We start from the raw sequence: 12931 nt of genomic DNA, 5'->3' as shown, positions 1-12931 counted from the left end.
ACAGAAATGTTCGATTTTCATTTTTCATTCAAGATTTTATTGTGGTCTGTAGTGACAGAAGTGGAAGCGGTGTGATACTTTAATAACAATTCATTTCTCTTATATATATTTAGTTATATACCATAACACATTTTTTTTTCAGTATGCTGATCAAAGTGAAGGTAATGTTTTTTTTAATTAAATTGCGTTAATTTGTGAAAAATTGTTGTTTTGCATTACGTCGAAAATAACTGAAGCTGCATTGTATCTCCATCGATAATTTTAATTTTACAGTTATATAATAAAAAACCGAATATCAATTTATTTTTATTCTGAAAAATAAATTGTTTTTTAATATTCGATAATGGAATAATGCTGCTATTTTTTTCATTTTTCTGTTGCTAAAATCTAGTCTTAGTTTAAAGAATCTCATTCTCTTTTATTATTTTTTTGTAGTTCAAAGCTTCCCAGTTTTGTAGAAAGATCACTTATTGTTGTTCTTATTTGTATCAAAATGCAATTTAAATAAGTTTAGATCGTCAAAAAATTTCTAGATAAATATATTCATCATTACATTTTGAAATATTTAACTTTGGTTTGCTGCTATTAACTTTGTAATTTTTGTAAAGTGTGTATTTAAAACAAGGATTTCTCTTTTAATGGAATTTATATGTACTGTATTTTACCACGCTTCTGATGAACTAGTGGTTAAGCCTTGTATTAATTAAATTGCTTACCTCGTCTTAGAAATTCATAAATTGTTAGAGAATTATTATAGAATTTGCTTTCTGTGAAATGGATTTGCAGCTTTTTCACTCTAAATTCAATTATAACAAATTATGCAATTTAGTTATTTAGTATGTTCTTGAAGAATTAAGTATTTCTTAATGCTGAAACTGTTTTAATTCTTTTCATGTTAATAATTAGTTTCTCTTGTAGTTTCAGAAGAAGAGTTGCAACTTTTTAATACTAAACATTTCTTCATATTTCAAATTCATTAATTTAAGATTAATTGTTTTTCAAGTTTTATAGATATTGTTTTGATCTAATTGTTTAATTACCTAATCTCATTTATATCCACATTTCAAGGAAATTCTTGTTTAATTATCTAATCTCATTTATATCCAAATTTCAAGGAATTTCTTGTTAATTAAGTTATAAATCTCAAAATTGAGATAACTAAAATAAGGTGTCATCTCTCCTTTAAATATATATATATATAAAGGAAAAATACAAAGGAATATTGTCAAATCAAGCATTGACAATAGATTTAAATAATGTAATAACATGTAGTAATTTTCAAAAAAATTACTGATATATTAAAAATTTTTGATATTTAATAAAATAAGACAGAATAAAGATTCCATTGAATTTCTTTACATTACCTAGAAATATAAGTATAAGGAGCTCATTTGGTGGTACTTTAACTTCAGAATATGACTAATAGATAAAATATATCATTTGAAAATTATTTTTTTTTCATAATTTAAATTAATTAACTAGCAGTAAAGTAAAAAAAGTAATGAAATGCTATTTGTGGAACTACAAAAGTGAAATGTAACTGAATGAGATGGTTGGGTATTGTGAGTCAGACTCAGCAAAAGTGTCATTATTCTTATACCATTTATGAAAATTTATATTAAAATTAATTCTTTACTTTTGAACTATTAACTTTGATGGAAAAAGGGAATATTTTCTCATGTTATAAGTAGTTTGAAATGTCCTTGCATAAACTGGTGCATATATAATTCTTGGCCCTGAAAGTAAACACATAGGCAAAAAATGTTCTTGTTTAAACCTCAACATTTCTGGCAGTTTTAATTTCTGTAAAATCTAGATTGAAACAGTGGATTAAAAAAGGATGAAGGGATCTTTCTTTTTTTACTGAGAAGGTAAAATCTGATTTATCAGAAATTGAAGTGTATTAATTGATAAACTGTAAAATTTATATTACAAAAGTCAATTCAGTATAAATAACTTAATACTTTTGGGTTGATTTTTATATGTGATTGATTAGGCTTGATTTTTTGTATTATTTTTATGCATATGCCCAATGATGTATCTTTTTCTTTCTTTTTTTCATGATATCTGTGCTGATTCTAGACATTGACTGGCAAAGAAGTAAGTAAATTTTGTTAATTAGATTTCTTGAATATTTTAATTTTTATTATATGTAGTCATAAATCTGTGATTAGTACATAGAATAGCATGATGAACAAATAAATATGCAATAAATACAAATTGTTTAAATTGGAACATTTTAAAAGTGTGTTTATATTGAATTGTCATTATTAAATAAATTTAATTACTTCTTTCCATAACTATAGTGGAATAATAATTATTTGATTGGTTTTGTTTTATTCTGTTTGAGAGGTCCTGTGAAATATTAATGTATTTCTTTGAAGTTTTTTACCTCTCATTTATCTATCATAATATTATCTCTGATAATAATATACTTTTCTTTGTAAATGAGTAAAGTATTAATCAACAGTTATGGTTCATTTTCTCAGAATTTCATTAATTTAATAATATTTTATTTGGTGTATCTATCTCTGTGTGTTTTAACATTATAAATGTCTAAAATAAATCATTAAGTTTTGATTAAGTTGCCGTGTATTGAATTGTGAAACTAAATTTACCAGTTTTTAAAAGAAAAACTGGCTAAATGTCTAAATTCATTACTGAATATGAAAATAAGATATTATGTTATTGGATTTAACTGTTGCACATGTAAAATACTGCTTGTATTTGCCAATAAATTATGATGTGAATTAAGCCATTTAGCATATAACATTCTTTTGTCTGATATAAAATGTGCATTATCAGTGTTAAATAAAGAACAGAAATTAAATAACAAGATAAAGATTATAAAGATAGAAATTAAATAACTTAATTATATTGACTATTTGTTTCTTACTTTTCCATCTAATTCAAGTGAAGAATTATTTAAAAAAAAAAAAACAAAAAAAAACATTTTATATATTTCATTTTAAAGCATACATTTTTCATGAATTTTTTTGCCAAAATTATGTAATTCACTTTTGTTTTATTTAGATTATTTCTCAAAATTTGCTCTATTTTATACCTTAAATCAAGTAAATTAAAAATGTTTTATTCATTTATTTATTTTTTTTAATTTCAGATAGAAATTGATATTGAACCTACAGATAAGGTAACTATTTTATTCATAAAGGTTAAATAAACTTGGTACTTAACAGTATTTATTTATTCTTCTGCTAGTTACTTTTCAAACTTAAGCTTCTATTTGCTAGATTGCTTGATTTAGAATTAACTCTAGAACTTTTAAAGTGTTGTAATTTGTTATTAGGTGTACTGGTTGGTATACCAAAGGTAATTTATGAGCATTACAAAATAATTTAAATAACTTTTAATTTTGTAGAACTAGGTCACTCTTAAAAATGTTAAATATTTTTATAATTCTATAGACATGATTGCCTTCAAGAATGTAAATTTTCTGAATAATTTTTATTTATTTATTTTTTCTTATTGAATCATTTTACAAAGTCATATGAAATCATTTTATATATATGATATGTTGTTGATAAACATTTTCTTTTGTTTATATATATATATATATATATATATATATATATATATATATATATATATATATATATATATATATATATATATATATATATATATATATATAAAGTAAAAACTACTTATTTTGTGCATGCTATTTCAGAGTTGCCATATCACTAGGGAAACACAGCAAATTTAAAAATTGGCAAAAAAACAGGAAAATATTATATATATATATATATATATATATATATATATATATATATATATATATATATATATATATATATATATATTAACTTAGATTTTTTCCCCTCCCATTGAATTTTAAACTAATGTAAAAACTATTGAAAGAAGTTGACGTTCTGTTTCTTCTAGGAGTTGTTTCATTAATTTTTGTAATTGTGCCCTAGGGCTACCATGCCACCAGAAGAAGTAAAGAAACACAAGCATTTTATTTAAAAAACAAGGAAATTCGAAAATGTTCATAAGTACCAAGAAAATATAGAGTATTTTAAGTTTCTTATTTATTTTTTTCCCCCATCTAGAAAATGCCAATCTCTAAAGATTGCAAGAAAAAAATACTGTAATCGCAGCTTCCAAAGACGAAACAATACCATTTGCCATTGTGTAATGTGGGCACTGAGCCTTTTTCTACTCTCTTTCCTTTTTTTCTGTGTAGATGAATCCAGTTTCGATTTCCAAGACATTTGCCCTTTTTCCATTAGATTTCCAAATTGTGGCTAATGAGCATGTGTGCGACTTCTATAACAGTGTGAAAGAATAGAATGCATTTCTATGTCTGGAACATTCAATCTGTGGAAGCAGCGCGGTAGTGTTTAGTCTATTATTCTTGAGTTTAGAGTTTACTGAATGGTTTATTTATTATTTGAGAAGTTGGCAACTTATTCAAAGTAATTTAGAGATTTTTTTTTAAACAATGAGCTACTCAAAATCTGTATTTAATAGAAATTGGACTGATAAAAATAATCAATCCTGATTTTCTGAACGAGTTTGAGAAGTCCTGCAAAAACCATTTGTTGTGTACTGCTCGCTTTTTAAGAAGGGAGTAAGCCTGAGTAATATGGGAAAACAGGCACTTAAAAGGTATGCCAGTTCAGAAGAGTCATTATTGTTGTAGAACATAGTATCTAAAAGGAATACAGGAAAAGATAGTATGTCAAATTTAATGTCTGAAGATAAACTGATTTTGAACTTTTTAATTAAAAAGAATAATTTAAGAAGCTGAATTTTTATGGACATTAAATTTATTATGTCACATTCATTTTTTAATGCATTCAACGATGTATCGGAAATATTTTCGTATCTGTTCGCTGAAAGTGAAATAGCTAATAGATGTACATTAGGCTGTACAAAAATGCTGTACCTTATTTGTTAAAGTTTAGTTCCATGAAATTGATGCTTTAGAAATCTACGGAAATTGATGCCCAGATGCATGAATTGGTCAAAATGAATTAATAAAAATATAATCTTACTTAGTATTTTTTTAAGTAGTTATTAAATTATTTGCATCATAACAAAAATGTTTTGTTTTATTTCACCTGAGTCCTTATTTTTGTGTGATTTACAATTAAAGATCACAAGAAGTAATATACTCCTCCTTTAGTATATAAATTTTGTCTTGTTAAATTCTAGATAATAAATAAAGAGATTTTTTTTTGTATGTAAATATAAACCTTCTTTTAATATGCTGTTATTTTGAATAATGTTAAATTGTTGCTTCCTTTTCTTGCTTTATTTCACCTTAAAATCATATTGCATTATAATTAGCACTTGAGTATTATTTTTGCATTTCCTCGTATCTGGAATGTATGTACAGGAAAAACATATGGAATATTTTTTCCAGTTTTGAGTGTTAACCTTGTACTTAAATGTATTTAAGTAATCTCATTTGTTTATACCTTATCATTTAATTAAATGCTCAATTCCTTAACCTTTATTTCCAAATTAAGTAAATGGGGTTTCAGATTCTAATTTTTTTTTTTTTTTTTTTTCCCAATTAAGAAAAAAAGACAGGAATATAAACGTGCAGTTTATTTAGGACTTTTTTAATGACAAATCTATATTAAAATAAGAATGTTTTACTTTGTTTTAGGTAGCATATAAAATTTATTTAGGAATAGTTAATTTGAAGTCACATTAATTTATGAAGCAAAGTATTTAGTTACTAACTGTTAAATATTTTTAAAGTTTCTTAATAAAAAACATTAAATTAGTTTTCATGAAATTATCCTTGCATTCCAATATTGTGAACAAAATACTTATAACTATATAATGAAAATAACTCTTATTACATGTTAGCTGTTAGAAGCTATGTGCAACATCTAATATGCAAAAAAGTAAAAACCTGTTTAATATTAATATTTGATGAAACAACATTGTGTATATTCATAATTTTTAATGTAAAAATTGCTATTTTATACAGTTTTTTATTACATCAGTTATGCTTTTAATCATCTATATTTTTTTAAGGAGAATATCAGTTTTACTAAATGATTTTTAAATTTGCTGCTTATTGAAAAAATTAGATTTTTAAAAATGGTTCTTATTTTCCATAAGCTTTTAAAGAATGTATTTATATAAAACTCTTACTTATACATGGCACAGAAATCACTGTTATTACATATTGTCAAATTGCAACAGTTAAAATGTAAACAAATCAATATACAAACATTTTGGACTGATTCTATGATGATCATATTTTTAAAAACTGTTATCTCACTTTTACAGTTGTACTTAAATTCAAACTTTTGCTAATTAATAAAGTTACAAAATATTACTTTAAAAAGCGTTCTGAATAGGACTCAGCATAAACTCTACTCACTCTGAGGGGGGAAAAGGTAAAAGAAATCAAGAAATAGATGTTAAAAGTTAATCTAGTGTGAAAATAGACTTTGCCATTTCTAGACAGGTAATCGCTAGATTTTATCTATGGAAATTGATGGTCTTTTTTCCTAAACTATTATCTCACAAAAATAGCTTTTGCATCATCTTAAAACTAAAAAAAATTACCTTTTTAATGATATCAATTTCATTTCTGTACAATGTTTTCTTTATTTTTAATAAACTTTTTAAATGTAATACATAATTTGCAGCAATTTTTATTGTTATGAAATTAAAATTCATTCATAAAAAATGATGCTTTTGGCTATTTACAACTAAGATTAAAATAATGCTTTTTTTAGACATTAATTCTGAAGTAGGATTTTAACTTCTGCTTTTGTTTCATATTATAGGGGAAACTGGGGCTATCTGACACCAATTCTGATTGTAAATTTTTCTTTTTTGTTTGGTAATGACTAAACAGCTGATGTATAATCCAGCACATTCTTACATCCTTTGCCTAATATAAAATGCAAGTAATGACAATTTAGTTAAAAAAAAATAAGAGAATAATATTGAATTGAATGAGCTAATTCCACCAGTGTCAACTTACCCTGGGGTATATTGGCAAATGGCATTATTTGTTTGTACTTTTCTTAATTATAGTGTAGGTGTACTTTTCTTAATTATAGTGTAGGTACTGACCTAAAAGAAATAAAAAATATTTTTATTTAGGAGCTTTTATTGAACTGAATGATTTAACTAAAAATTCCCTCCTTTTTTTAGGGGGAGGGGAATTAAGGAATATTGAATCAAGGTACAAAGAACTGAGACCAAATTCAAATCATTAATTTTTTTATTTTTTTTTCTTTGTAGCCCCAATGTCCAAAGTAGTAGCACAACCATTTTCAAATCATCTCTTGAGACAACTGCTATTACACTGTTACTGAGGAAAAAATAAATGCATTCATTATTTTAGAACTTTGCTTGAGGAAAATCTCCTTGCATTCTTGGGGCTTTTTTGGTTCAAAACTTTGAACACGAAAAATTGTGACTTTATCTTTTGTAAGTTTCACTAATGCAAAATCATAATCCTCTGGTGTTTATTCCAAATTCAAATAATCCAGGTCCTCAATCAAATCACAGTTGATACCAAAATTATTTTCATCATAAGGAGACGTCCATTGTTCGCTCTCAGAATGCAAGTTTGTATCCTGAATTTCATTTTCTTTCTGTGCTTTTAGTCATTTGCTACTTTCCTATTTTTTAGCTTGCCTTCATCTTTGTTGTGTAAGACTTTTGTCTTGATTTTCCCATTTTTTAATCTTTTCGGCCCCACGACTTCTTTTTCTACATGATGTGAATCCATGAGAATACCTGTCAAAATAACTGTCTTTGTCCTTTTCTTATTCCTTGTCTTGTGGTAGCCTTTGGTAATGAACATAACTCTTCCATTGGTGAAACAGTAAGTGGGATCAAAACTTTGGAATCTGTTTATGGTAAGACCTATAGCAGTTGAATGCCATTTCCTGTACAAGCTGCTACAGAAGTTCCGTTGGAATCAATAAGATTAGGTTAAACAAATGCAATCCAAAACCAAGCAATCGCTCTGAGATACGTTACATGTGGCTTGAGGATGGTCCATTATGTAACTTGAAAGAAATTCTGGCTTGGGAAATATGTCTGGATTCAGTGGAATTTTTCCAGCTAATACAACAGCAAAATTAGCTGTTATATTACTCTCAGTGGTAGACAGTATAAGAGCATTTGCTACAATATCTCTTATATCATAAATTGTATTGCTTTTCCAAGATTGTTTCAATACTCTGATTCACATGCATTGTTCACATCTTTCTTTAGAAGTCATCTCACTGTTATCCAGAATCGTAACTTGTGGCTGTAGTGAAGGAATGAACTCAGCACTACAACCCCATTTGCTTTCAAGTAATTGAGTGTTGAAATTGAAAGGTAGGAGTCGTAATTGTCCAGTAGCGGATTGTCGGTCTTTCCTTTGTCAATGTTGTGTACAGGACAAAATTTCCAGCAGAGTGCATCAAATGCTCCTTCTTTATACATCTTGATGGATTGCAACATCCATTGTTGCATCTAGGTGTCCCATTGATGAAGTGATCTCTGAAATTCGCATGTGGAAAAATGAAAAGATAAGGTATTTTGTTTCCTGTAGAAGATACAGCAAAAGCCTAAGTTACAATAATTCCTCTTTAAGCAGAAGTAATTTTACCTTATCTGTTTAATCTCTGCCAAGCTCTACCACCTGATCAGGTTTTTGAACTGTTGAGGTCCCTATCTAATCCATATCCCATACGTCTGCAGGTCCAAAGTTGTATTTGTAGTATCAATTATGTTTTACTAAATGAAGTAGCATGACTGAGACTCATTGCCTTAGACCTTTTCATGGAAAAGGAAAAGTTCCTTTTTAAAAATATGTTGACCCAGTCCTTGTCTATTTGTTGATTTTCCTTCCATGAATTAGGGACTTTCCAATTTAATGAAATAGCAAACTAGTAAGCAAATTTGTATAATTCTTTTGAACTAAGTTGAAAATAAACGCCTGATGCTTGTTTTACATATTCTGTTCTGCTTCCGTTTGACAACTGAAATTATTTTTGTGTTAGCCGGTAGCTGAAAGTCAAAAGATAGGTACCCCGAGCTTTTTAAGGTATTTGGCAGTAGCATTTTAGTGAGCACAATGCTATCCCATACTTTCAAGCAGTCTTTGAATATGACAGTACTTAATGAAATATTGCTTTTAATGCTTTATCAATGGTGAATGTCCCAGGGGAGAGTTTGAAGCTGAGTTTGCCATCCACTTTCTCTCTCTAACCCTGACTTTGAAAAAATATTAGACAAGTAAATTGTCAGCATCACTAAAATATCAAGGCTAATGTGCTATCCTGTCTTGATGCCAACATGCCCTGTCATGACATTTTTATTTTTATTCAATTTTTTTCATAAATATTAAATTAATTAAAAGGTATATGTTTACAAATATGCTCATAAACGTCAAAATACTAAATGTATTGCACAATAATCTTCATTGCTAGTATTCTCTACTTTAAAAGGAAATCAAGTAAGTGATAAATAGTTACTTTTTAAAGCAAAAAATAACAATTTGACCTGTAGTATCTGTAGATCCATATGAAACTGACTAAAGACTTATGAGCATATGAAATGATACTTCCCATTCACTTTGTTCCTATTTCTATTGCCATTTAGTGACTTGAAATTGTGCTATTATCGGAGTGCCAAATAGTCTGACACCCCTATGCACTTTTTAAATTACTTGTGTTATAATTTATTTTGAATTATTCAGTTAAATTCATGATTTCACATCTTGTGTTAAAACTAAATGAAATTTTAAGAATATATGATTTATACATCAATATTTACTAGTTTAAAATGCCAACCTGGATGAGAAAGTTGGTTGCTGAAGGCAGCTAGTAACATAAAACTTCATTTAACATTGTAATTTGCTAGTTGGTAACAAATAATATCATTTGTGGGATAGATAAGGGATTTAGTAAAAAAGTCTGAATTAATGTAACAGTTACAGTACAGACAGACAATTTATATACAAAAATTTAGAATAATTTTAGGATATATAAGAGCATGGATCAAATCATGCAGCACATGCAATCACTAGGTCTGAACCGAGTCGTAGCCCCACAAGGCATCAGAGGGTGCAGTCTCTAATGTCATCAGTCAGTTATGGTTAGTGTTACAAGAGCAGCTACACATTTCAAATAAAATGTGTAGCCACTCTTAATGATGAAGATAAAATAATCTTTAAATTATAATATTTATTGAATGAGAAATGAGTTTAGTTTTTAATGAATTATAAATGAACTATTTCATTGTCATGAAACTTATCTTCCTTATGCTTCATAGTATTTCGGGGGGAAATCAATTCAGTAATTAAGTTTAGTGAAACATATTTGTTCTATCTTTAGGTTGAACGAATCAAGGAAAGAGTTGAAGAAAAAGAAGGTATTCCACCTGCTCAACAGAGATTGATTTTCAGTGGAAAACAAATGTGAGTGGATAGCTTGATTTCTAAAATTACAATTTTGTTATAAGAAATAAGTTGAACGAAGGATATTTTTTTAAAGTATAATTTATATACATTTTAGGAAAGCATGGCTTTTTCCCAAACTATGAAAAATTATGCAGTTTTATCCATAAAATAAATTTATTGAGAATTTATTTTCAAATTTCTAGTTTGTTTTATTGATTTAATTTGTGAAAGTTGAAAAAATGTTTGCATATTTTGCTATTTTTGTAATTTAATAAAAAAAAAAAATTATTATAATTTTGAAAGGACTACACGTTTATGTTATCTGAAAAACTATATTGTTCGTTAAAGTAAAGATTTTAACTTTCCATATTATTAACTTGAAAGTAAGTTAAAAGTTTTAGTAGCATCATTTTATACCCTTGCACTTGATCTGCTCTTCTTGTGCATGTTCCTTCCTAATGGAGTTGTATATCCAAATTATATGAGAATCATGAATGTCAGAATTAAGTAACATTTAGTCATAGTTTGTAAGTAGTTTTGTAACATCACTTGCTTATTCCTCAATTTTCGTCGCTGATTCTATTATTAGATTAGATCATACTTTATATAACCATGTTCAATGGCTTGCAAGCTAAATTGTAACATGCAAATAAATTTAAAAGTAGCAACTACATTTATTTAGCACACCAGGATTTCCTGATATAAATTAAATATCTTAGTGAATTGTGTTTATAGATTTCATAAGAAATTATTGAATGATGTAAAATAAAAAATAAAAAAAGTTCCTTATGAAAATCAATAAATATATTTTTGAAAAATCTTTCGTTCTTTGGCTTTTAACATGGAAGTTAAAAGGCAATTGAATATTTGAAGAAATAATGAAAACAATTTTGAAGTTTATTGTAACAGTTAATTTATTATTGTAAATTACTTTTAAAAAATATTTTTTTTAATATCAAAATGAAGGGGAAATTGGTAAAGTGAAAAGGGTAACTTTTGAATTTTAAAACAATATAAAAATATTTGTAGCAATAATTTCAGAAATTTGAGGAACTCTCAAGATTAGAATTACTTTTAAAATAAAATTTAAAAAAAGCTATAAAATTAAAATTTCCATCCTTCAAAGTCCATTTGTGTCAAATTTGGTAATTTTAAATGAAATATTTTGTCATGTAGAGAGAGCACCAGTCAGCTTGTATACATTCTTCCTTATTAATATTAGAAAGGTAATGAATTATAAATTAAAGTCATAACAGAAAATAATTTGAATGAAAAAGAATTTTAATTTTTAATACACTTATAATTTTCTGTTTTTAAACATTGTGTAAGTTATCTTTAGTCTCTTCTTTTTTTCTCTTTCTAGGAATGATGATAAGACAGCCTTTGACTACAAAGTGACAGGAGGCTCTGTGCTACATTTGGTACTAGCGTTGAGAGGTGGATATCCATGTGAATCATATCTGTGTTAATCCTTAGCAATTTGTGATGGGAGCCAGTATGTTATTTGTGGTTCAGAAAAGGACATGTTTCATAAACTGCTGTGAGAAATGAGAAAGAAAAAAAAAAAAAAAGCTCTGCCATTTTATTTCTTTTTTTCCCCCCTATTTCGCATTAAATTCAATGAAATCTTTAACTGATTGAAGATGTAATGCTAATTTATGTAAACATGTAATAAAATTTTGAGTTCGTTTAAACTGCTTCATCTTTTACATTTAACGATATAAACATGGATGGAGAGGATGAGAAACTGATTTCTATCCAATACAAGTAAGAAAAGGGTACCAAATGGTGTTTATAGCTCATATATAAAAGTGAAATAGAGGGGGGTGTCTTCTGTTTCTGAATTAATATTACAATTTTTTTTTAATTAAATATAAACCCAATTGAAACTGTCTGAATATTCTATATTTTTATTTTTTAAAAAAAAACATATTGCAAAAAGAAAATGATAATTACATTTTTAAGTTATCAAAATCTTCCTTTGGAATTTTGATTTGTTCTTTTAGGGGTGTTTTTTTTTTACACTTTTTCGACTTTTATTGCATTTTAACATGCTGTCATGGAAATTTTGAATTCATTCCAGTTTTTTAAATAAGCATCATAAAACATTAATTATCTTAATATTAGAAAATAGGGGAATACTATGTATGCTTTAAACAAAATTCGGCTTATTCGGACTAATAAATCTACCTAAAATAAAATACAAAGTTTTCGGCAACAGAACTGATGATTTCATTAATAGTTCGATCAGAAGAAAATGCTGGAACTGCACGATTTGATGAATATTTATATTAAACGAGTATTTGGAACAATAAATGGCAAGAAATCAAAACTTGTATATCTCACCATGACCTCATGAGAGTTGCTCATTTATTTCACAAGCTTTATTCAGTTTGAAAGAAAACATTGATAAAGTTTGATAGAATAAATATGTGTACATTCAACAATTTTAGCCTATTAAAAACCTATTTTTACCAATATATTCAGAGAAAACAAACACTTTTCATACTATTTTAAGATGGAACT

General features: G+C 26.8%; 1 protein-coding gene across 1 annotated transcript; it reads left to right on the top strand.

The window, feature by feature from the left end:
• The first annotated feature begins 3 nt into the window (after nucleotides 1-3).
• On the top strand, nucleotides 4-12099 carry LOC129959078 (NEDD8). Its single transcript, XM_056071879.1, has 5 exons — nucleotides 4-161; nucleotides 2083-2100; nucleotides 3122-3151; nucleotides 10341-10423; nucleotides 11769-12099. Exons 1-5 carry the CDS (start codon nucleotides 144-146, stop codon nucleotides 11872-11874), a joined length of 255 nt encoding a protein of 84 aa, XP_055927854.1. The 5' UTR covers nucleotides 4-143; the 3' UTR covers nucleotides 11875-12099.
• The last annotated feature ends 832 nt before the right edge of the window (nucleotides 12100-12931 follow it).

Source organism: Argiope bruennichi, chromosome 2 (assembly GCF_947563725.1).
Source record: "Argiope bruennichi chromosome 2, qqArgBrue1.1, whole genome shotgun sequence".
NCBI classification, from domain to species: Eukaryota; Metazoa; Arthropoda; class Arachnida; order Araneae; family Araneidae; genus Argiope; species Argiope bruennichi.
The sequence above is the reverse complement of the archived record's forward strand: the minus strand, read 5'-3'. Positions and strand labels throughout refer to the sequence as shown.